The sequence below is a fragment of the Mustela lutreola genome, chromosome 4 (genome assembly GCF_030435805.1).
Source record: "Mustela lutreola isolate mMusLut2 chromosome 4, mMusLut2.pri, whole genome shotgun sequence".
In the NCBI taxonomy this organism is placed as follows: domain Eukaryota; kingdom Metazoa; phylum Chordata; class Mammalia; order Carnivora; family Mustelidae; genus Mustela; species Mustela lutreola.
Window position 1 is genome coordinate 11,290,279 of NC_081293.1, and position 24,941 is coordinate 11,315,219.

General features: G+C 52.2%; 1 protein-coding gene across 3 annotated transcripts; it reads right to left on the bottom strand.

Moving 5' to 3' along the window:
• Positions 1 to 584: 584 nt before the first annotated feature.
• Positions 585 to 23,387, bottom strand: BAG3 (BAG cochaperone 3). 3 transcript variants are annotated; one of them, XM_059173034.1, is made up of 4 exons: positions 22,865 to 23,387; positions 7,489 to 7,815; positions 5,256 to 5,660; positions 585 to 1,957 (listed from the first exon to the last, which is right to left on the bottom strand). In XM_059173034.1, the coding sequence occupies exons 1-4, from the start codon at positions 23,042 to 23,044 to the stop codon at positions 1,139 to 1,141; spliced, it is 1,731 nt and encodes a 576-aa protein (XP_059029017.1). In that variant the 5' UTR covers positions 23,045 to 23,387; the 3' UTR covers positions 585 to 1,138. The 3 variants fall into 3 exon arrangements, with proteins under 3 accessions (XP_059029017.1, XP_059029016.1, XP_059029018.1); XM_059173033.1 differs by having other exon boundaries at positions 585 to 1,960; XM_059173035.1 differs by lacking the exon at positions 22,865 to 23,387 and adding an exon at positions 8,029 to 8,070 and having other exon boundaries at positions 585 to 1,960.
• Between the last annotated feature and the right edge of the window lie 1,554 nt (positions 23,388 to 24,941).

Sequence of the window (24,941 nt, forward strand, 5' to 3'; positions counted from 1 at the left end):
GCTTTCAAAAACACTGGCATACGAAGAAGTCTCTTTTGCACCCAGTGGCTTCCAAGTGCACCCGATCCTAACCCCAGTGGCTTCTAGGAACCCAATCTGAGAAGATACACCCAGCCTGGTCTGATGACTCAGAGGAGTGTCAGATAAAGATGACCCCAAGACTCTCACAGAACACATTCTCAGCCCCAGTGACCTGGACCGCACACACCACTTGGGTTGGCCTCGGGCATCACAAGGGACTGGTTTTCGTGTGTGCGTCTGAACCCTCCCAGCCCCTTGCTGAGGCCCGAGGGCGGCCTGAGGCCAGGTGAGCAAGGATGCTGCTGGGGCGGCCCAAGCTGGGCTAAACCGAACAGCGGCGTTCCCATCCCCTGGGTGCACAGCCCCGAGTCTTCCTGGTTCACAGCTGTGATCTGAGGATGAAACGTGATGGTCACTTGTTCTCTCACAAGCCGGACCCAGAGAGAGCTCGTGGATCCCAGAGCCGGCCTGCAAACACAGCTGCCACGGACTGTTACTGAAGCCAGTGAGACCCAGACTTGATGCTGCCGCTCCTCCAAACTTCAGAAATCACAAAAACCATCTTGAGTTATATTATTACTTTATTTTCCTTTTTTAAATGTAACATTAAAGTCATCCAACATATAGATATTCCTAGGGCTCCTTGTACATTTTATTCTCTTTGAAGTTAGCTATTTTAGCTATGAGATGAAGAGAGTCATCCCATTAAAAGGGCATTGTTTCTGGAAAATGGGTTCCATACTTGTGCAATGGGAAATCAACACCCCACCCACCAGCCAAAAAGCTCCTTCGGTCCAGAGCCCCACGAAGACAGCTTACAACCACGGCTGACACGTGATGCCCATGTACAGAAAGGGCCCCAACAACAAGCAGTGGGGTTAAACTTCTGAAACAAGCAGCTTCCTCATTTGTACAGAATAAGAATACGGGAGAAAAGCATCATTTTCCCTTTAGCCCTTTAATTAGTGTGTTTGGCCTCCACCCAAGTTACTGTGTACCAAGTGCCTATGAACAGTAAAAACAAACTGATTTAAAGTCCCTGAAATGCATGCAACTTAAAATTCCTTAACACACACCAGCAGCTCCCAGCGCTGGGGTCTGCTGAGTGTGGCGGGGACTACGGGGCAGTTGTGTTTCCAGCTGTGTCTGCAGTGTCAGTGCTGCTTGGGTTTGCAGCTGCTGCTTCTCTGGCTTCCGGCTGCTGGCTTTCTGTCTGTGGATCTTCTCCATTTCCGGCACTTTTCTTATTCTTGTCTGTTGCCATGGCACCCATCTCCATGATCTCCTGCAGTGGCTGATCGGTTTCAAGGGCACTAGGCTGGAGTTCATAAACCTGGACTTGACCTGGGACATCTATTGCTTTCTGTTCAAGTTTCTCCAGGATGGTCTGAACCTTCCTGACACCATCTCTCCTGGCCTGACGGACGTCAGCTCGTCCTTCGGGGTCTACCGAATCCAGCGCCAGCAGCTCTTTGGTCAAATACTCTTCTATCATCAGGTACTTCTTGTCCGTCTTCTTGCCTTCGAAGTTGTCCACGGCCTGCTCCAGCCCCTGAACGTTCTGTAAGATGGCCTCCACCTTCAGCACGCCCGGGTGTTTTGGGGGCGCCTCCGCTTCCGCTGGTTTGGGCGGTGTGGCTTCTGTGGGGGCAGGGCCGGGGGCTGCCCCATCTTGGGCAGCCACATTCTTGGGGGGCTGGGGGACAGCAGGCGGGGTGGGGCTGGGAGGACAAGGAACCGGAGCCGCCGGAACCTTGACTTCCACCCTCTCCGAGGCGGGTGGGGGCTTCTGGGCGGCAGGTACCGAGTCTGCCTCCTTGCGGATCACCTGAATCGGGACGTGTCCAGGAAGGAGATCTGGTCCAACTGGGCCTGGCTTGCTTTCAGGTTTGTTTTCAGGTTGGGGAACAGGTGAAGATTCTCGATGAGTCATGGGCTGCTGAAAAGAGGCAAGGACACAAAGATATTTTTAATACCCGGCTGAGAGTCCCAGGCGGTTGGTTGTCTGTAGTGAGTACTACTGACGAGAAAGAAAACTGGGGAATGGCTTTAACAGTAGCAGAGATTTTCGAAGTCAGCCACATACAGTTACAGAATGAAAACATCCTGATCATGTACGGGGCCGAACCATTCATTTCCATTCGTCACCCTGGACTATGCGTCTGTTACCGCTCACTGAACTTTGCTGTAGATGGTATTCTTAGGGCAACAAAAACAAAACCGATACAGTTTTCAAAAATGAACACTTGCTCACCAAAACCTCACGGACTGCCGAGCTAGCTTAGCTCCAAGCAAAGTCCTGCATGACTCAGAATCTTGGCGAGGCAGCCGTGGGGGAGTAACTGCCACAACCTCTCCCTGCCACCAGGGGGACTGTCTCTGTTCCGGGGAGGACAGTCCCACATCTCTTTTTTAAAATCTACGACAGCCTCGTGATTTCTGCCCAGACTGATGTATTTTTCTGAGAATAAGCACAATGCTCGAAATAGTTAGCTCTGGAAGGATGTTGCGGGGCTCCTCTGAGCCAACACTCAGCCATGTGTCCCCGCGCTGACTCCCGGATACATGGGCCGAGATGCTTTTTAAGGTAACTTGTAACAAGCGGTAGTTTCTAGAATGAGCTGTAATTAAAACAAATCTTGGCTCTCCCAGCATTTCAGTGAACATCCCACCACCCCCCTTTCCTGATTGAAGTGGAGTGGACAGACGACACTGTTTGTTTCAGGAGCACAACCTGGTGACCTGACAGTTCTACACGTCCCGCAGTGCATAACCGCCGTCCGTTCTCTTGATACTGACCGTATTCCCTACACCTCACTTCATCCCTGTGACTTTGTGACTGGAAGTCTGTACCTCCTAATTCCCTTCATATTCTGCCCATCCCCCATGTGCCTCCCCACTGGCAACCATCAGTTTATCCTCTGGATTTAAGGGTCTGCTTGGGGTGTTTTGGTTTACTCTTTTGTTTTGTTTTTTAGATTCCACGTATGAGTGAAATCATACACCTATTTCTCTTTTACCAACTATTCACTTTCACCAGATACCCTCTAGGTCTATCTGTGTTGTTGCAAACGGCAAGAGTTCATTCTTTTTCGTGGCTGAGTAATATTCCAATGTATACACCCTCGATGTCTGCTTTATCCATTCATCTATCAATGGACACTTGGGCAGCTTCCGTATCTTGGCTATTGGGAATAATGTTGCAATACACACAGGGGTGCATATAGTTTTCCTAATCCGTATTTTTGCCAAAAGTGTTTTGCCAAGTGTTTGGCCCCTTTAAAAATTTCACACATCCTCATTTCATCAACTGGAGAATAAGAGTTAGACTACATGGTTTCTAAAATACTCCCGATTTAAAATACTAAATTCCGCTATAATGTTGTTAAATCAAATCTCTGCAAACCTTCAAAAAGAGATCTTTGAACAAACGCTAACAGGGAGGCCACCACAAACAAGGGTAAGGAAAAAAAGACTAAACATTGTTTCACCGATTCCGGGATCTATGCGGGAAAGACACGAGGGGAAGCATTTCCGCCTCTGCACATGGACATGCTTTCCTGGGATTCCTGAGCCCAAGTTAGGATCTGGCTGCTGCTATGTAGGCATCTGAGTGCCAAGAACCCCCTTTGCCACCAGACCTCTTTTGCCAATGTGGATGTCCTCAACTCTGGCTCTTACCACTCAGGGACCAGCCACACACCCCACTTTGAGTTTTAAAATGATCTCTCAGTAATAAAAATGACTTTAGAAACTCTCAAGAGGGGTTGCTCTACGGCTTATACACTTTGAAAATGTCAAGGTCACGAAAGCAAAAGAAGTCCGAAGAACTGTTCCAGACTGAAGGAGACTGAAGAAAAAGGATACCTAAATACAATGCTCATGATCCTAGATTAGCTCCTGGACTGGGGAAACCGCTATCAAGGAGATTTGAAAGTGGACTGGGTATCAGACAGCAATGTTATAAGGATGTTAAGTTTCCTGATTCTGATCATTGGACGGTGGTTATGAATGAGGTCTTTCTTAGGAAAAGATTTCCTGAATTATTGATGGATAAGAGGGCACAAGATCCACAATTAAATGTCCAACAAACGAACCACATGGATGATATGCATTGAAATAAGAAATGGCAGAGCAAACAGAGCAAAATGTTAACAGTGAATGTGGATGAAGGATATACTGGGTTTCTTGGTATGATTCTTATAACTCCTCCGTAGGGTTGAAATTATTTCCAAATAAAGAAGCTAAAAAAAGAAACAGGAGGATGTTATCACCATTTATAGTAAAACACCCCACGTATTTGCCTACGAGGGGCTTTCCTTCTAAAAACTGTGGCAGAGAACCAATTCCGCTGCTCACGTTGGGGGGCCCAGAGCTGCTCAAGGCTCTGCTACACTATAAGCTGCGAAAATGAATGACTTCCTCCTCCAGGATGTGCCCTACAAGTTGCCCCTGAAGGATGAATAGGTCTGTGCCTGGGACTTCACCAGGCTGGAAGCTTTCCCGGCCAGCCCGCCCATCATCAGTCAGACAACGTGGCCCTTCACCCCCAAGGAGAGAGACAGAAGACAGGTCCCTGTCGTTAAGCTCAGAGCTGAACAGATGAACGCTTTTGGAATGCACAGAGTAACCCACACCCAGCCATGAGGGCCTGTGAGGGAATGTCATGAGGAGGAGGAGGAGGATTCACAGAAGAGGCAAGACTGGCTGGTCCCTCGGAGGGCGGGGAGAACCTGGGCTGGGATGGCATTTCAGGGAGCTTCATCAGCATGAGCAAAGGTGGGATGAACAGAAAGGGCTTGCGGAGCGGAGAAGGGGTATCTGGGAGAAAGGAGACAAGCTGCCCAGGACACTAGAGACGAGGCTGGGGCTGGGGTGTGGAAGGGGTCTCAAGGGCTCTGAAGAAATGTGGTGGGCACTAAGGTGCCCGGGTCCCCGGTGTGTGAGTGACACTAGACATGGGGCCGAGCTATCTGTCCTCAGGCAGCGGAGGTTCTGTCCCGAAGGCAGCCGCAATGACCCATGAGCAGAAGCTGCAGAAGTACTGAGCGTTCCCAGCGCCCGTCCTGCACTTCTGCGCATGACCGGCCAATTCCCAGATCTCACTTCCCTGAGGAACACAGGTGTGAGCCAGTTAGGACCCACGGAGGGCCCAGAGAGCCTGCATATTGCTCCTCGGCCCCTGGAGAGCCGCTGCCGCTGCCAGAGCCAGGCTGTGGATGCCGACTCCGTACCTGAGGCCTGTCGACCACGGTGTGCACACGGTGGGGCGACGGCGAGTGCACTGGCGTGCTGCTCCTGGCCGGAGAGCCCTCCCGGCTGGATGCACCCCGGACAGGGGACCGGAATGGGGATGCTGCTCGCATGGGCCGAGGCTCCCAGTCATCCCCTGGGACCCGGGAGTACATCGGCTGGTAGGTCTGGTATTCACCCTGCTGAGCTGGGTAATGGGTCTTCTGGGCTTGGTGGAAGGAGGGCTGAGCCGCCGGCCGGGTGACATTCTGCTCGTGTATCACAGGGATGGGGATATAGCCCCGGGGGAGCTGATGACTGCCCAGGCTGCTCCTGCCGGAGGAGGAGGGCAGGCTGGCCGAGGAGGACGAGGACGAGCAGTCCGAAGCTGCTGGAGACTGGGATTGCTGCAAGACAGAGAGAAGAGGCATGAGGGACCCTCTGCCCTGGAGCTCCGACCCTGCCTCCCTCAGGTGCCTGCTCAGGATGACACATTCGGACCTTTTACCTGAAACCTTTCCATCTCCAGAATGTACCGCTAGCACTCAGGGCTCTAGGGCCAAGGGGCATTCCAATTCTTGCCAGCTCAATAGTCTCTTTAAAATTAATTAATTAATTAATTAGAGTGCATAAAAGAGGAGTTGGGGGGCAGAGGGAGAGGCAGACACCCCGCTGAGCAGGGAACCCCATGGGGGGGCTTGATCCCAGCACCCCGAGATCATGACCTGAGCCAAAGGCAAACACTTAACTGACTGAGCCACCCAGGCGCCCCTCGATAGCCTTTTGAGAATCTAAAGTATGGGAAAAAATGCGCCGTTGTTCCTGAGCTGAAGATTCAGTAAGACCATCTGTGGCCATGCTTTAGCCCAGGGCCATGCACAGAAGTGCTCAATGTGCTGCTTGTGTTGTTGCTACTCCTGTTGTTACTGACGTCGCCTCTTTCTCTAACCCCAGGGGATCGTGTTGGGCACGGGGAGCAGCACATCCCGCGTGGCCTGAAGCAGGCCAGCCCACGACCACCTAGAGAAATAGGTGGGTGTTTCCCCAGCTGGCTTCAAAGGACCCTGTTCAGATTTCTCTGATTAATGTGTCACTTCTGATTTTTACAACAAAAATATTACAAATACAGGTAGTCCTTCAAGACAGGAAAAGAACAGAGCCAAAGGAGGCAAGGCTAACTCTGGGCACAGACAGAGCAAGCATCCGTGCTCACCAGCACTACAGGGCACACAACCAGACAGGCTGCAGATGGGAAAACCAGAAGGGCTTACTGCTTGGGAATCCTCCTGGGGTCCACGGGCCCTCAAATCCCAGCTAAGAACTGGATTAAGAACTCTTTGGTGTTGGGGCGCCTGGGTGGCTCAGTGGGTTAAGCCTCTGCCTTTGGCTCAGGTCATGATCCCAGGATCTGGGATCGAGCCCCGCATCAGGCTCTCTGCTCAGCAGGGAGCCTGCTTCCTCTTCCCCCTCTCTGCCTACTTGTGATCTCTGTCTGGCAAATAAATAAATAAAATATTAAAAAAAAATAATACCTCTTTGGTGATTAGTGTACTGAAGCATGGGCTTCAGGCTTAAATAAAATCCTATCGTCGAACAGCGGAACAGCTGACATCCCTTCTCTACTCTGGGTCTCCTTTCCTTTTCCTTTTTTTTTTTTTTTTTTTTTTTTAAGATTTTATTTATTTTTTATTTGGTTATTTGAAAGAGAGACAGATAGTGACAGAGACAGTGAGAGTCAGCAGAAGTGGGGAGGAACAGGAAAACCAGGCTCTCCGCTGAGCAGGAGCCCGACATGCGGCCTAATCCCAGGACCCTGAGATCACAACCCGAGCTGAAGGCAGACGCTTAACTGACTGAGCCACCCAGGTGCCCCTGTGGGTTCCTTTTAAACCACGGGACACTGTGTGGGCAGGTATGAGCCGCCTTGTTTTCCTATCAGCACAGCTCCAAGCAGACTGTGACACGGAGAGCGGGAGGAGTGCGGAGCAGCAGATCAGGAAGCCGGAGGCCAGGCTTCCAGTCCCAGAAATGCCGCCCCTCCGCCTTCATGCCTTCGGACCAAGCAGTTTATCCTATCACACCTGTGAAATGCTGGGGGACGCTGTGCGGGCGGTCACGCTGTCTTTGCTGGGTGACCTCTGCTGCTGCAGGCAGGGCCCAGATGCCTGCGTGTTAGCAGGTGTCTGGCCCAGAGTCTGGGACGGGCCCTGGAACACACCGGCTCGCTGTCCTTACCTCAGGTCTGTGGGAGCCTGGGGGCTGGGCCGCCGCCGCTGCTGCCGCCGCCTGTCCACACTGTCTATCTGGCTGGGTGGCTTCCGCCACACCCCGCAGAGGTGACTGGGACCTCTGAGGAGCCTCTGTGGCCGCCTCGGTTCGGAATCGCTGTGTTCCTGGCTGGGGACAGACAAAGGAAGGGCGTGGCTGCCGGCCCTCGGTGCCTTCGTGGAGGACAGGAATGGCAATGTAGCCTGGTCGGAGCTGCGGGTACACGGCATGGCCCTCCCGAGCAGGCAGCCTGGGGCCCTCCTGGGAAGGGCCATTTGCAGAGGACGGTGCTTCCTGCAACACAGAAAGGAGAAACAGTCTGGTTAGGACGTGGGAAGAAAACACCCCACAGAGGCAAAAACATGGTGCTAAGTGCCATCTTCCCCAGTGATCCTGGGCCCTTCCCCCACCTCCGGCATCAGCCGTGCCAGCTGAGCCCAGAGGGTGAGGCTGCTGGCAGGCACCCCTGTGTCTGCCAGATATCCCCCCACGACAAGGCCAGCGTACGGGCAGCAGTTTACGAGTTCGGGGCATCCAGAGAAAGCAGGCGAGCCACGGTGTCCATTAAGCACAGGGAGGCCCCAATTTCCGAAACTGGTCGGACAGGTTTCTTTTACGGGTGACAGCTGGCAGCAGCATGCAGGACAGCCACTGACTGCCCCCAAATCAGAGACGCAGATCAGAAGGCGCTAGGCTGAGTCAAGTCCAACTCACTAAATTATTGCCGGCTTCCCCGCTTCCTCAAAGGTCCTAGCGTTTCCTAACACAGAGTTGTGCTGGACCCAAACACAGGACACAGCTTGGACATCCTCGCAGAGAGGCGGCAGTGGGGCGAGGCCGCCTAGCCGGGGACATTTTCGGAACAAGCTGCAAGAAGGGGAGATACGGCACACACAGGCAGCGCAGCAGGAGAACAAATACGGAGGATGAATTATGCTGGTCCGATGACGCCAAGAGAGGCTGCTCTGGCGGGGAGTGGCTGGGGTCCCTCTCCTGTCCTCTCTGGAAGTTGTCCCTTCAGCCGCCTGGCTATTTTGGGACCCTTAAGAAGGCCAAGTTCCAGATGTACCACAGAGAGAGATCTTGTTTCAGACAACAAGGCCCGTCAGTCCCTCACAGGGCAATGTCATTTCCCACCAGGGGCTGAACAACCAAAGTCAGGGACCCCCAAGGCGTCCAGTCTTGACCCTCCTAGACGGTCCTTTGCAGAGGAGGACTCTGGAACTGTGCCGCCCACACACAGCTGGCTAGGTCAACGATGAAGGAGAACGATCCTTCCTGAAGGACGTATCTCTCCGAACTGCAAACAAATGCCAAAGCCTGAGAATCCGGGAGCCTGCAGGGTCTGCTTCTCACTGTTGCAGAACCAGTCACAAGTGAGGAAAGCTGATTTGCATTGTGAGGGATCGGCCATTGTACTTTTGCCTTCTTTCTGTGTTTGTGTGCAACAGGCAGCGATGGTGGGGCCTGGAATTTAGCTCTTTCAGACCCTGTCAACTACCTCCCTCCTGTGGCCCTGGGCCTCCCGGGCCTCCCGCACACAGGAGAGGCAAAGGTGTCGCTGTGTCCTTGGGGACACAAGCAGATAGGCACTCTCAGATTAGAATACCCACGTGTTCAGGGTGGCGGCATTATTTTAGCCTGCTTAGTTCTCAGGTCACCCAAGAACAGGCCGTGGGTTTAGGCCTCCCATTCAGAAGCCAATTCCTGCTGGGAGATGGGCACCAGGAGGGAAGCAGCAAGAGGCACCGAGGACACCCAGCGCTACTCGGTGCCGACTCCTAACCCGCCATCTCGGCATGTGATCCCCTCGCCAGGGCGCCCTTCCTTCCAGCCTGAAGCAAGGGCCCGGACAAGTCCTGGGCATCTTCTCTGCTTGCTGCCTGGGGGCTCACCATTCCCTCCCAGCCACATACAGAAGGCCTCAGCTATCCGTACAGTCCTCGGGCAGGGCAGTTAGGAAGCCTTCATCCACCCACCACCTCCTGGTGACCATCTAGCTATCCAGATGCTGGGTACTGTGGGCTCACCAGACCAGCCACGCATATCCCTGCCAAATAGGGGCTTACGAGACAGTCTGAGACAGCAGGAAACACACAGGAAACAAAACCGGCTAGAAAGCATGGGAGGCTTTGTCAGTAGGGGACAGGCATGGGCTTTTCTAGCTAGGATGGGGCTGTCCTAGAGAGGCACACAATTGTGCTGCGCAGACCACAAAGACCTCAAAGGAATCAAAACCCAAGGACAAGGCTAACTGAGGGAAGATTCACAGCAGGGGCCGCCCCTGGGAGTGGGAAGTGGGAGTCCCTGGGAGGGTGCTGAACCTTCTGGCAGGACGGAAGTGTTCTTTCTCTGCAAGGTGGTGAACAGGCAGATACATACGTACAAACCTATCAAAGCACACACTTCAGGAACCCCACACCGGCCAGCCCCTGCCGCATTCCACCCGCACGATCCGATTCGAACAGGGGCAGGCTGCCAACCCCACCAGGCCCGCAGAGCCGGCTGTTAGCTGTGCCTCCAGCTCAGCCCCTTCCAGGGCCTGGAAACCTTAGATGGACCTGGCTGAGGCTTGGCTCCTCCTGGGGGAAGCCCCTGGATCCAGAAGGCCTGCCAGGCCTGCCAAGAGCTGCACACTTTATGCATCTCACTGAATCGATTCTGTACGGCTACAAGAGTAAGGGGAAGGCAAAGGCCAGCAGGCAGGAAGGAGGGAGGAAGCAGGAGGACTTCCTCCCGCCCAGAGGAGGGGACAGCGGGGCCTGCCTCCTGGAGCCAGGACGCCGCCTGGGTCTGGGAAGAGGTGCCTGGTCTCGATGGTTTGGTGGGTGGAGAAGAGCTGTGGTCACTGCTTGGACTCCCCAGCAGCAGAGGGAACGGTCAGTGCTGAGCTGACGAACGTAAGGCCACAGTGCAGAGGCCTCACATCCACGGTCCAAGGGCTGCTGACAAGAGAGGCCTCGGCAAGACAGAAGGAGCCGAAAGGAGAAGCCCGGACGATGGGGAAAGGCGGGGAGGAGGCCGGGATGAGAGTAAGGAAGGGCAGGCACTGCGGGGGCTGACAGCCTGGAAAGGGAAGGTGCCCAGGGAGGGAGCCGGAGGAGAAACGGAGAGGCCTCCGTGGCTGGCAGGACAGCAGCAGCGAGGGGGAAGGGCCGGGACCAAAACCGAGTCCTGAGCCTGGAGTTCCCGGGGCGATGGCGCGGACGGCCGCAAGGGTTCAGGGCGGCTACAGGCCCTGACGTGCTGCTCTCTGGCTTCTGCGTGAGTTGACCCGTTTAGTAAAGAACCCCATGTCTCTCCACAAGCCTCACATCTAAAAGAATGCTCCTGTCCCATTCTGACTGGGGTTTTGTTTAGCAAAACCCTGCTGGGGGCAAGCAGAAAAACCACATCGGCTTTACAGAGTGCGAGACTGAGCACTTGTACAGGAATAAATAATTTAAACCAGCAACGAAGCGCCCACCTAGACGAAGCTCTGTAAGAGGAACGCTGATGCCCCTCCCCCGCGAGCCTCTGTGGCTCCCAGCAGATTCCTCTCAGCAGCAGATGCTTCCCTGCTGACTAACCAGAAAGCACCACCGGAAAGGGTTCAATGGCCCATTCTGCCTTCTAGAGTGCTTTTCATCACAATCTAACAAAAAAAGACACTTTTTTTTTTTTTAATGAGAAAAATGGGGAGCCTGGGTGACTCAGTCCGTTAAGCGTCCAACTCTTAATCTCAGCTTGGGTCTTGATCTCAGGGTCATGAGTTCAAGCCCCTTGCCGGGCTCTAAACTGGGCATGGAGCCTACTTTTAAAAAAATTAGTAAATAAAATGAAAAAAGTATAAGAGACAAATATTACAGTTCATGATTCTCGCAGAATAGAACATGCCTCCTCAATCCCCTAAGAAGTTCCAGCATATCTGGAAGCCTATTGGTTAAGGCCAGCACTCCCAAGGCAGGACCCATGACTTGCCCCCTTCTGACCTCAGTGGGGACCAGGGACCGCTCCTGGTGTCAGGGCCAGGGATGGGGGTCGCGAACGAGCCACGATCACGTGACCAGGCAGGCCCCAGTGCAGGTGCTCCCCTCCTCATCGCCTGCCCCGCAGTTTCTCTAGCTATAATGACAGCACTCCAGGAACTACTTCCCAGGGCAGCTCAGCTCATCATCATCTTGGGGCAAAGACGTCAGGAATCCCTATTACAAGATCTGATTAGGAAACAAGACTTTCACTGCTTATCTCACTACATTCATTTATAAAATGAATTGGTCCATTCTTCTCCCTTGCTTTGCACTACAGTAAAACCCTGAGATGTATCTCAGGGCACTCAACAGCTCCATGAGATGGCAGGATAAAAAGCTGAGAAAATTACCCCAGATGAGCCAAAATATGCCCTGTTAAGTACAAGGTACTATTATTAGAGAAGCCTGGGGTCAGACTCTGAGCTTGGGTGAGACCTTGGACATAGGCAAGTCTTGCTTGCTTACGAGCACGCTTAAGAGCACCAGAGCTTTGCTGCTGGTTTTTAATAACAATGTGAGCACTAAGGGGGCAGCTAGGAGATGTGGAAAGAGACGGCGTTCTGTCCTAATCCTGGATCTGCCCCTAAAGATGTGTGTTACATAAGCAGCTCATAAACCCCTCTCTGGACCTTACTCTCCTTAGCTGTAAAATGAAGGCAAAGCCCAGATACTCCATGAAGCCGTGGTTCTCAGACTCGAGGCGGCACCAAGAGCGCCCAGAAAATACATAAACATGCAGACCCTAAGCCCAACCTGGACCGCACTGAAAAACACTGATCCATGTGAAGTTCTGTCCTGCCCTGGCATCTCCATGACGCTTATTCCAAGGTCCCCTATAGCTCTAAAAAGCTACATAGAGCTCAGAAACAAGGAAAAGCTGAAGTCACAGAAATCTAAAAGTGACCACTCTTAACTCTGTTCAGTTAAATCGAAATGGAAGTCACTGGGATTCAAAGTGTCCCAATGTTTCATGTCCCAAGTGAAGAGGTGGCCACTGACCCCCAGAAGGACTCCTTGTGCCTTATGTTTTTGTTGTTTTTTTTTTTTTTTTGTTAAAGACTTATTCATTGAGAGAGAGCAAGCAAAGGCAGGAGGGGCAGAGGACAAGAAAGAAAGAGAGAGAGAAAAAGAGAGAGAAAATCTCAGACAGACTCCCCACTGAGTGCAGAGCCCAACCTGGGGCTTGATCTCACTACACTGAGATCACACCTGAGCAGAAACCAAGAATCAGGTGCTTAACTAACTGTGCCACCCTGGCACCCCACGACTCCCAATGCCTTGAAAACAGGGCAAGAACACCAGCCCTTGGGTAGCTACCCTGGCCTATGCCAACCACCGGGCCAGACGCTGCACTTTCACAGCCTTCGTGGCTTTGGGGACAGCCGGGGAGCAGGGTTTGCCTTGACCTATCCACAATCGGCTCCCCATTCACTGAGTGGCCTCTGAACCCTGAAAATAGCCCCCGTCAACCTCCAACTCTATGGCAAAGCACTCTCCAAAGTGTTCTCAGCACCATAAGTCACAGGTCCCACCAGGGTGGGCTGAGCCAAGGGGGTCCGAGGAGCGGAGGTTAACTTTCAGGGCTGCCTCAGAGCACTTCCGCCTCCACAGCCCTGGAGTCTCAAGTAGGACACACATCCTATAATTGGGTTTTGAGGCCAGAAGAGCTTTCACAATGGTCGGGTGTTGACTTTTACTAATGACACTTCAAAAACAAATGAAACTTCAAAAACAAAAACTTCTAAACCAAAGAAAACAAGATGGAGGAAAGCAGGAATCCTGAGGTCCCCATGTATCCATGGCCTGGATGGCAATTAGGTAGCTTGGCTCCCTTCCAGCAGGCAGGAAACAAAACAAAAGAAAAACTTCCTTCTAAAGCACGCACAGTTGAGTTTCAACATCCTTCCAAGACTTTCTGTTCGGTATGCTCGGGTCCTCAACATGAATTAAGTATGACTGCCCATCTGATGGGTCCCTCAGCCAAACTCAGTTCCCACCGCACCGTGATGAAGGGTCTCTCCCTCCGGCCAAGTCTGGGCATGTAATGGACACCCGGCAAACTCTGACCAGCAGGCAAAATCCTTCTCCTCAGAAGCCCGTGTACGGCGCTGCTGGTAAGACAAGAGTCTCTGCTCACCACAATGTCTGGACACAGCCCAGTGACAGGGCGGCTGGCGGCTGGACCTCACTGCCCGTTACCAGAGCACAGACTTTATCCTGGGGTCACTGAGACAGGTGTCCCAATGTGCTCCTAGTGGGGAAAGCTCTCTATCGGATCAACGCCTCTTCTCTTTGCAGCTGTGTCCAAACAAGCAGGAATGAACCCGAGTGAGCCCAGGGCTTCAAGCTGTCACCCTCAGCTCCGGTGTCCCCCGCTGCTGCTCACCGGCTCTATGCCCTCAGACGGGACAGCTCGCTACGAAGACTCAGTTTCTCCAGCTGTAAAAATCCCCACAGCCCCCAGGCATTTTTGCAAAATATAAGTGAAATGAGGCATAAGGAAGGCTTTGTAAACTGAGCCCACCCCAAGCCCTACACAATCACGTTCCTTTATTCCACAAATGGTTACTGCTAGACCCAGATATTCTCGTTGGTGGAGCCTAGGGCGTACAATGCCTAAAACTTCAGTGGTCTCGCCAGTCGGTAATAAGCCTATTAGAGTCAGAAGCCCCTTTATCTGAGAGTCTTAAGGACACGAATTAGCAAGGGTGCCATTTTCTCTGCTGGGAACTGTATCTAATACTTTACAATCTGGAATCGAACACAGCCAACACTCTAGGGGCCCAGCCCTAAACTCCCATCCTGCTCCAAGAAGCCCCAGACCAGCACTCTGCAGAGACCCGCCCCAAGGACCAATCCACACTCAACTTGCACTGACCATGGCTCCTTGCACTCCTGCCCCTGAAACCTAGTGAGAAAGCCAGGCCAGGCTGGGGCAGGAGGATCTGTGCAGGAGCAGAACCTCCCCCTGGCGTCTCCCCAACCATCTCAGCATGTCCCCCCAGCAGGGTATGTGGGCACCTTCCAAACTAGGCACCAAAGACCACAGCTGGCATTTCGGCATCAGTCTCCAGCTCCCTGTTTCCCCCACCCTCTAGAGCCTTCCTCAAGGATTCCATGCAGCAGGTGTGGCCCAAGGTCACAAGGGCAGTTACCAGAGAGAACCCCAGTCACCCGATGCCCAGCTCCCGAACTCATGGCTTCAGGGAAATGAAAACCTTAGTTCCTCTTCAGAAAAAAGGAGCAGGGACACCTGCTTCAAGGATCTGAAATCAGGAATCACAGATGGAAAAACACCTGACATTTCCATATCAGGAAGCAAACTGAAGTTACATAAAGAGGCCCCTCATGCTTCTTCCCTGGGATCCTCAAGGTCTGGTCTCATACGGCGGGACGTTGACCAATCACGAGGCTCTACCATCTGCTAGACACCAGCTCTGCAAGTGTCTGTTGGTATCAGGATGCAGGGCTTCCCTAGATACACATTCTGTACAAAATCACCCCCCTACACACACACACAAATCTCCAATTCACCAACCGCAGTGAGGGCAAGGGTCCCTTTAACCAAGGGAAGCTTCCTTGAGGGGAATTCCTGGGGATGCTCCTTCCGACCCTGTGCAGCTGCTCAAGGCATTGCTCCAACAACCACACTCCCCCACGGGGGTGGTGGCAAGTAGCAAACCCCCCTCCTCCCTCCACCTGCAGTGACATTTCCACCCCTTAAAGCCATGCCCCTAGTTATCGTGACTCAGTTTCCCCACAACACCAACGGGGCACCTTACTCCTGCCTGGCAACAGCCCTGGGGTCTGTACAGAGATGTGGAGGGAGACACTCCCCTACAGGAGTCAAGATTAAGGGTTAACACATCACCCCATGCAGAAGAGGCCAGGAAACAGCGTCTCCTGGCCTGTCGTGGCTGAGGGATGAACTTGGCTGGGGCTGTGCGCTGCCGGTTTGGTTGAGGCTCCAGAAGGCCCAGTAGCCTTCATCTGACCCCTCCCCACCCACTGTTGTGTCCCCAAATTAGGTGGGGCCTGGGAATCCCGGGGAAGGGTGCTGAGGGCATCCAGGCACTAGTCAAAAGACAGCCAGCTAAGGTAGTACGAGGGGGTAAGAGGCTTGCTTGAGAAAAAAGACTTGAAGCCTACCTGGGAGCCAAAAGACCCATGTCCAGACAGATGTGTCTGCCATGTGGTGACTGCCCTCCTACTTCACAGCAGAGGCTGTGACTCTGTCCATGGATTGAACACACATGTCCAGTCGGGCCCTGACTCGTCACTTTCCAGGCACTAGACCCCTGATCCTCGCAGTCCTGCTGGACAGGTAAGGTGGTGTTCCCATTTGACAGAAGGGGAGACTGAGGTTCAGAGAGGATGGCTGATTCATCTGAAATGACCAGATCCCAGGTTTGTCTGACGTCGAGGCTGGGGATGTGTTAACCCTTTCACTATTCCCTCCCCACCTATAGAATCTGTCATAGTAATTGTGGCTGATGTCTTCAAATTCTTCATCTTCCCAGGGTAAACCACAGCAGGGGAGAAAGCATTTAGTTTGCCCAGTCCAGCTGGGCTGAGGCTCAAGACCTGGAACATTCAGTTCAAGTGTGCTCTGGGCCAGGGAGCCAGTGCTTGGTGCTGAGTCATTGCCTGGCTGAGGCAGGGCCTGTGAGAGGGCCGAGGGCCCGCGCTCCGCTCAATTCTGAGTCACCACAGCCCCTAGCGCCCCGCGTGGGGCCTCCGGAGGGAGAAAACCCAGCTCCAGCTGACCCGAGAGCTGGTCCCCCTCTTGACACTCAGGGTCTGTGGGATGAATTTGGAAGATTCAAAAAGTGATATGGCTGCCTTGTCTTCTGCACACATAAATTCTTTCCTAGCCTCCTGCTGTTTGGATTTAACTATTCACTCATCCATCCAGGGTTTAAGAAGAATCTTTAAAATGACAGGGGGGTGGAAATCTACAATTGGATCTTCATAAACACAGAGGACGTGATTTCAAAATAGGAAATGGCTGTTCTCCACCAGGATGCTTGGGAATTACCGGTGGCGAGTCTCCCCTCAGCTGCTGGGGACACCGCTCTGGGGCAGCCACTCCGTTTTCAGGCACTTGACGGAGGCAGTGAGCAATCTGTAATTCTGGGCTTTTCTGATCGGACAGTGAATAAGAAGGCTCACTGTGCACCGTCTGGTCTTATTGTCAGCCACATGGGGAAAGAGAGAGAGAGACAGACTCCTTTGAGGCTGCTCTCTGTGCAGCTGGGCACTAGCGGCGTCTGGCTGCTGGGAGCTCCGGGCCTCTCCAGCTCATCTGCTCCAAGATGCTCATCGCTGGTGGGGACAAAAAAGAGCTTCTCTAGACTCAGACTAGATAGAGGAAATCTTCTCTAGACTTAGGAAATCGATACTAATGCAGTAAAAAGGAACCTGCCCCTGCGGGACCTTGGGGAGCCCAGGACAACACTTCAGTGCTTAAAAACCGACAGAAGGCTTCCAGCAACTTCCACTAACTCTGGGCTCCAGCCTGCACTTCAGTTTGCAATAAGGGCGGCTTTCCTTTTAGCAGCCTGTCCACTCCGGAGCCCGGCCCAGGTTTTACCCTTCTCCGCACAGAACCATTTACTGAGCCTGGAGACCCTGCCAGGCACTGAGGGGCAGAAAGAGGACAGTCCCCTCGCCCCCCCCAAGTCCAACTCTCAGCCCATGGGGATTAGAGCCCGAGGCAAAGCAGACAAGTGGCACCTTTTGGAAGAAAGATTCCAATCAAAGTAACATGGAGTCTGGAGCAGAGACGGCCCACTTCCAACTGGAGAGAGGGTCATGTCAGAAATGCGGCACGGAGAATGGCATGGAAGGAGACAGACCTGTCCTCCAGAGGCACTGAACACCATGACTTGCAGAGAGCAGGAGCTCAGGAACTTTCACATGGAATGAATGAACGGAGACTTGGGCCCATCTCCTAAGTTCAGACACAGGCTCAGGAAACGAGTGGTCTGTAACCAACTGGGGCCGTGCCTGGGATGCTCCGAGCATAAAGGAGTTCTAGAAGCAGCCAGGCCCACGGGGGGGGGGGGGGGGGGGGCGCAACATTATCTGTCACCCCTCCTGACCCCACTGCCCCAGGTGAGGGTAAAACCTCTGGCTACAACAGTCTTTCCGTGGTGCCGCAGCCGACAGGCCTCCAATGCATCTAATAGTTTTCATCTTAGAGAGCTGTTCTGAGGATTTAAAGAAATAAGGTTTGTAAAGTACCCACCCAGCATTTGGCATAGGTATATATGCACATGCATGCTGTGTGTGTGTGTGTGTGTCTGTGTGTGTGTGTATAGAGAGATAAACAAGAAAACAATAAGGTTCATTCTATCCTAAAGAAATTCTCTCTCATGAAGCTTTTGCAAGCTGCCTGGCTTCTAAGGCCTCTGAAGAAATCTTCTCAGAAATATGTGAAGACTTGGTAACACCAGACATCCCATACAGGGTCAGGCGGGCAGTGAGGAGCAAGGTCCACGTTTGCAAAGAACAAGCTCTGGGGTTTAGCTTCAGAAGTCCAGCTGCGAGTTTGGGATCGGGGGCCGAAGAGGAGCCCGAGTAAGACTCGGTTAACCAGCAATGGGGAATGGGAGGGGCTCGGGAATTGCACGATCAAGCAATCAGGCGGACAGAGGTTTCCTCAATGCTCATCAACACTAATGGGTCCTCAGAGGTTCCTAATAAGCAAGGCCTTTGTCTTCTGCTCCCAGTTTTCCTGTGTAAGATCTCTTAAGTATGTAAGAGCAACATTAAAGCAGCAAAAATGCAAAGGAGAGAGTGGGTTTGGGTTATTCATGGTTTCCTATTTTTGATGATAAACACCAGACCATTTAAAAAGGTCAAGAGGAACTAATAAACACGTAGAGTGCCTTATAGAAGGCGACTGTGTGTCATTCCAAAAATGAGGACAGGAGGACAGGGCTGATGAAGCCTTAGGTGGTCTGAAGCTTTCTACCTCAAAACTAGCCCCAAGAGCATCAGACAGCTAAGCCCTCCTTGGCCCTGGCTAACGTCAAATGCCGCCACAGCTCCCGGGTACCGGCTTTAGCCTAGTAAAGGGCAAATCTACCCTACAAAACAGGGGCGAATTATGTTCAGTTCTTGCATAAGCCCAACACAGCCTGTTCTTTGGAGGGTAAAATGAAGGTCTTGGATGAGCTGGACATCTGAGGCCTCTGACCACGCTCTTCACCCCCCTCCCAACAAATCCCTGTCATCAGTCGCAAAGGAATTTGTTCCCCCATCATGCAACTTGCTAGAAAATACAAAGGAGAATGGCCGCTCATCTCCTGATCGTGCTCAGATTCTGCTAAGAGGCCCAAGAGCCTGCAATCGATCTGCAAAGAGCAGAATGATCTCATCTTTAAGAAAATTCAGGAGGCTCTGCTAAACCGGGAGCAGAAAATAAATGGGTCTCCCTACTTCAGTCATAAGTCAAAACGTTTCCAATTTCCTCGGAAAGGACATTTCTCCATCTCTCTCCTAGGACACAAGTGTAATCGGTCCGATTTTTATGAGGAGCTTCTGGTGGGAGGGCAAAGCACGAAGGAAATGCTCTGGCTTACTTCTCTCTGGGGTACCGGAGGGTCTCGGGACTGCCCTAAGTCAGACTCCGGGCAATGCCACCCCATATTCACACTCGCACAAGCCAGGTACAAGGGGAGTTGGACCAAGAAGGACAATGGGGCCTCAGGCAAAGGGTCTGCAGCTTAGATGTTAAGCAGGCACAGCTTGTAGGATTCCAGGGCCTATCTGCAGGAAGGTGGGCACTAACTTGCAATTCCCCTCCCCCTACAAAATGGGATCACCAGTGGCTCCCAAATGCCAGTCTGGCAAAAATCAGGATCCTCAGAGAAACTTCTCTGACACCCAGATGTCTGGGCCCCATCCTGAGAAATATGATTCAACATGGGGGGTGGGGAGGCAGGTAGGGGGATGACCCCGCTGACAATCCACATTCGTAAAGGCTTTCCAGGAGACTGCTGGCCTTGGGGATCTGTGCTAGTGACCTCCAAGATCTGCAAAGCTAGAACAGCCCTGCCCGTGAAGTGAGAAGGGTCTCCCTCTGGTGCCAGGAAGGTTTGTGAGAGAGCAGCACAGCACCCCAAAGCCGCTGGTCCGGGAGGTGCGGCTGCTATCTTCAGTGAGCGCCAACCTCTCTGCCAGGGAAGGGGCCTGGACTGGAACGAACTTGCCAGGAGATTAGTGGCAAACCCACGTGCTCAGAAAATCGACATCCAGGAAGACTGCAGGTGGGGAGGTCCAGTTGCTTGGAGCGGAGCTGGATCAAGCCCAAAGTCTTAGCCTATAGCCGCCCTGCCTCTTCAACAAAAGGCAAGACACTTGCTCTCACTTGCCCCCTCTGTAAAACTAGGGACAGAGTGTCACTCTAACTACCTCAGGGCATTGTGGGAGACCAACTGGAAAACCACAGAGAGTAAGACTCAGTGAAACACGAAGTTCTAGTCCCTTCCTTTCCCTGAAAGCCATTCCTTTACCATCAAGGTTAGACTGCAAACGCCCAGAGGCGGTCTTCCCCTCCCCCACACTCCCAGCCTCTGCCAAAAAAGGGCTTCCTCTGTTTTTTCATTCTTAACAAATGGCGCTTTATTGACTGATGGCATCTCCTCTTGAAGATAAGGAGGTTCAGAGGGTCCTTTTAGCTCAGCTCCTCCAAAATCGCCCTTTGTTTCATGCCAGGGCCCCTTCTTGTTATGCATTAAGAAGCCAGTTTCTAATATAAAACAATATTGAAGGATTTTCCATTGTATTTCATTCGGAGGAAGATGCCATTCATGGAAGTGAAACTGAATTAGTCATCCAGACGTTCTGTGCATCTCAAAACACAGGTATGAAAGCCGTGAAGCCCAAAGAGCCAATGAACTGAATGTTTATTCTCTCCTTCAATTCTGGCGCCATGCTGGCAAACCTCCGGTAGTTAACCTGGTAAAGAGAACTCGTCTCTTGAGTTACCACATCCAGTCATCACCATCCAAGTCAGCATAGCACAGCAGTCAGCCACGCAGCACTTGGTGGCCAGGAGGACACAAAGACAACCAAATATTCCAGCCAGCACGGTTCACAGCTTCACAAAAGTTCTAGACACTTCTACCGTCTTCTGAGCAGAGGCCCTGCCTCTGATCAGCACCTTCTGGTGTAGCTCTCCTTGCTGTTAGCACCTGCTGAGTGACCCTTGGAAACATTTCTGAACTATCTGGATTTCTTTCTCTGTAAAAGGAAGAAGATGAGCTGAAAAGATCTTCGTGGGCCTTTCAAAACTCTGACTTAATTTTCAAATCCATTTTTCTGGCATCAGATACCTGATCTAGAAGCTGTTTTCTCTATTTGTGGACAACAATAGTAACTCAACCTGTTTTTTTCCCCTTTCAAAAGGTTTATGAAACCACAGCCTAACCAATCCACTGGATGGGTACACAAAGATCTCAGCTTGCTGGGTGAGTCTTATTCTAAAAACAAAGTGTTGGCAATCTGGGTATATGCTACACTTACAGTAGCTATGTTCAAATTTGACCTTCACTCACAACAAAGGGTGCTGGCAGATTCGGACAGTCCCTGTCTCTATATAAAGGAGGACTTGAGAAATTCTAGTTTTACACCACACCAAAAATCTACATCCATGCAGAACACTGGAACAGGACTGGTTTGAAATGCGCTTCAGTTTCACCCAACTATGGGCTGAACAGACACAAAAAAAGTATATATAATTATGCCCATCCTGGCTAATTACATACTCTTGTACTAATTTTCAGATAAAAATATACAATTAATTTCTCATAAATGTAAGTTGCTTAATGTTCAACATCTCAATTTTGAGCACCAGGCTCTCAACAATAATTTTAATTTAAAAAATGCATACAAAGGAAAGTGGATGATACAAATATTTCTCCTAAAATAATGATTTATAATGTACTTTTAATTTTGTGAATTTTTAAATCTTCAAAACAACTGACCAGTTCTTTATGGCTTTTTAAAAAAAATTTTGCCCAGACAGCATAAAAGGACCCTTTCTTTAAGTGTATTTCTTTCTTGACAGGCTTTTTACTTTAAAATAGTTCAAATTTAGGGGCGCCTGGGTGGCTCAGTGGGTTAAAACCTCTGCCCTCGGCTCAGGTCATGATCCCAGCCAGGGTCCTCTACTCGGCAGAAGCCTGCTTCCTCCACTCTCTCTCTCTCTGCCTGCTTGTGATCTCTGCCTTTCAAATAAATAAATAAACAAAAATTTAAAATAAAATAAAATAGTTCAAATTTATAGAAAATTGGAAGTGTAGCACACTTAGCTGTAATCAGACTGATTCCAAATTTCTTTTCTTTTTTTTTACTGATTCCAAATTTCTATTTTCAAACTTTCATGCTCTTAAGAGTTAAAGAGCATATAACTTTGCATATATGTAAATGAGACATACTTCTGGTGCGTTCACAAAAGTACTTCTGTATTAGTTATTTGTGCATTAGAAACTAATCCTAGGTATCTTAATACCATAACGAGAAAGGGAATGGATGTCATTAAAAAAAGAAAATTCTTTCATGCCAGTGTGAGGCAATGTCTTAAGCCAATGGTCAACCATGAGACAGTCTCATATCTTTAGAAATTGCCTGGGAGAAGAACAACTTATTTTCAACAAATCATACCGGATGTATTCTTACGGAAACCGTTTCAAACAATAATACAATTTTAACTGCAGATACAAAAAGGGGGACAAATGTATTTACATCAGCCCCTGAGTCACTCTGTGCCCGAGACAACAAAGTCAAGATGCCCCTCGACCAAGCTGAGGAAACTGAGGAGGCAAAAGTCCTTCGAGAGCACCCCGCCAGCTTGCGAGGGCCCCGCGCGGCGTCCGCCCGAGCGCGGACAGCAGTGAAACCCGGACCTCGGCCCGGGTGGGCGAGCGGCCGCAGAAGCCGCCGCGGGGCCTGGCCCGGGCCTCCGGAGCTGACCAGGCCGGCCGTCCCTCCGGGCCCCTGGGCCGCCCCAGCCACCCGACCCTCGGCCCCTCGGATTCGGCCGGCGGGACGGCACCTGGCGCCACCGCGCGGGTCGCACTTCCCGGGCCGACCCCCGGGAACCAAACGTGGCCCGGGGAGGGAGTCCCCTCCCCCAGGCCTCCCCCTCGCCCCGACGCGGACCAAGGGCAGACCGCAGCGGGGTCTGCCAACACCAGGACGCCGGGCGCGGGCGTCCGCCGGCAGGTGCGCCCAGGGTCCCCGCAGCCCCGCCCGGCGCAGCCGCCCCTGCCGCTCGCCGTCGAGGGGGGCCGCCGGCCGGGGCGCGGCGCAGGCTGGCTCACCTTGGGGCCCTCGGGTGGCACGCGCGGGTCGTTCCACGTCGTGGTGCGGCTGTTGTGGTCCACGAAGAAGGGCCAGCCGGTCTGCGGATCGATCTTGATTTCCCAGCCGGGGGGCAGGGGGTCACCGGCGCCGTTGCCGGACGCCATCTGCACCATGGGCGAGTGGGTGGCAGCGCTCATGCTGGGTCGGGGTCTGCCCGGAGGGGCGGCCGCCGGGGTGCCGGGTCGCGGGGAGCCGAGTCGTGGGGTGCCGGGCCTCCAGGCGCCGAGTCGCTCGCTGGCCGCGGCCGGATCGAGAGCGGTGCGCGCCGCCGACGTGTCCGGGAAGCCGGCGCCGGGCACCTTTATGAATTAAAGGAGGGGGTGACGTGGCCCGAGAGGGGTGGAAGTGTCTGGAAAGGGCCTCCTCGCTGCCAACCGGGAAGGAGATAAAGGGAGGTAGCAACTGGCCGGCTAGAAACTTCTGGTCCTATCCAGAGAAGTTGGCGGCGAGCGGGCTGGATGCGGAGCTCCGCCCTGAGTCATCGGCTATAATCGGGGCGGGGCGGGGCCTGGACGGGGGGCGGGGCGGGGCCTGGGCGGGGCGGGGCCTGGGCGGGGGCGGGGCGGGGCCTGGGCCGGCCGCCCCTCCCCCCTTCCCTGCCTCCGCGGCCCAGCGGCCCAGGCGGGTGTTCCCGGGCGGAGAGTGGTTGGCGGGGCGGGTGGCCGGCAGGGCGTCGTCGGTGAGCGCTGGGCCGGTTTCGGTTTTCAAACTCCCTCCCTCCGCGTGGAGCCGAGTGGGTGTTCCCTGGACTGGGACCGCGCGCTGGGGCCTGCTGCCGCTCCTTCCTATAACAACAAAGCCACCGCGAGCCTTTAAAGTCGTGGATTTTAAACTAGAGTCTCGCACACACCCCCCCCACTTTGCTCCCTTATACACTGATAACTTGGGGACACTGGCGTCCCTCAAGTACGTATTAATCACTTTTTTTCAAGGGTGTGAGGAGCTCCGGAATGTTGATTTGACACCGTAACAAAGCCTGGGAGAAAAGGCAAATACAAATAGAAATTCACCTGTCTTCTTCGGAAGCCTAAAAAAAAGATTGCGTCAGCCGTGCTTCTCTGCATCTCAAATATTCAAACTGTCATTGCATTGAACGACTCTAAAGACAAATCACCTTCTTTTGGGTCTGGATCCTTTTTATAGTAGAGATGGTTTCTTGGCTATCTTAAATCTTGACCTTCATTTGGGACGTGGGGCCAAGTCCAGCCATGAAAAATTCTTTGGTTGATTCAGTGGTGGTTGTGCTTGTAACTTAAACCAAGCAGTTCCCAAGAAGAGCATGTGCCCCCAGAGGGAGAATTTGGAGGAGGTTCCATTTCAGATTCTTGGGCAGGCAGACTCACTCCCTTCCCCTGAAATATTCTGGAAAGTTGCTTTCATTAAAAAGAAAACCACAGGTCAAAATGGTGTTACATGGACCAGGTCAAGTCACCAAACCAGGCCAGGGTTTAATACCTAACCTAATTTCAGTTTCCACCTCCCCCAGAAATATGTCTAAACCCATCAATTAAAATAAAATTAAATTAAAAATAAATCCATCAATCAGGAGTTTTCTGATAAGCACAAAGAGGTAATCTGTTGCTTGAGCCTTCTCTATCCCCCAAAGGAAGATGAGGTTATTTGCAAAGTAGGAACCCCTGTCCTTCCTCATAAGGGAAGATGATCTTGCCCGAAACAATCCTTTTCTTTTTCTTCTTCTTCTTCTTCTTCCTCCTCCTCCTTTGTTGCTCCACCCTCCTTCTTATAAAAACCTTCCATTTTGTATCACTCTTCAGAGCATCTGTTTGCTAGATGGGATGTTGCTTGGTTCATGAATCTTTTTTAATAAAGCCAGTTAGATCTCCAATTTACTCGGTTACGTTTTGTTTTTTAACACTTGGAACTAATATTGGACCTAATTTTTCAACTCAAATTCAGAGACTATCCTGGAACCTTTCTTCCTGCCTCAAGTCACTCCTTTTGGAAAAAAATGCGAGAATGGCCTCCTGATCATTCGTTTCCAGTGGAATGTTTCTCATTTGCATGGGTCTGCTT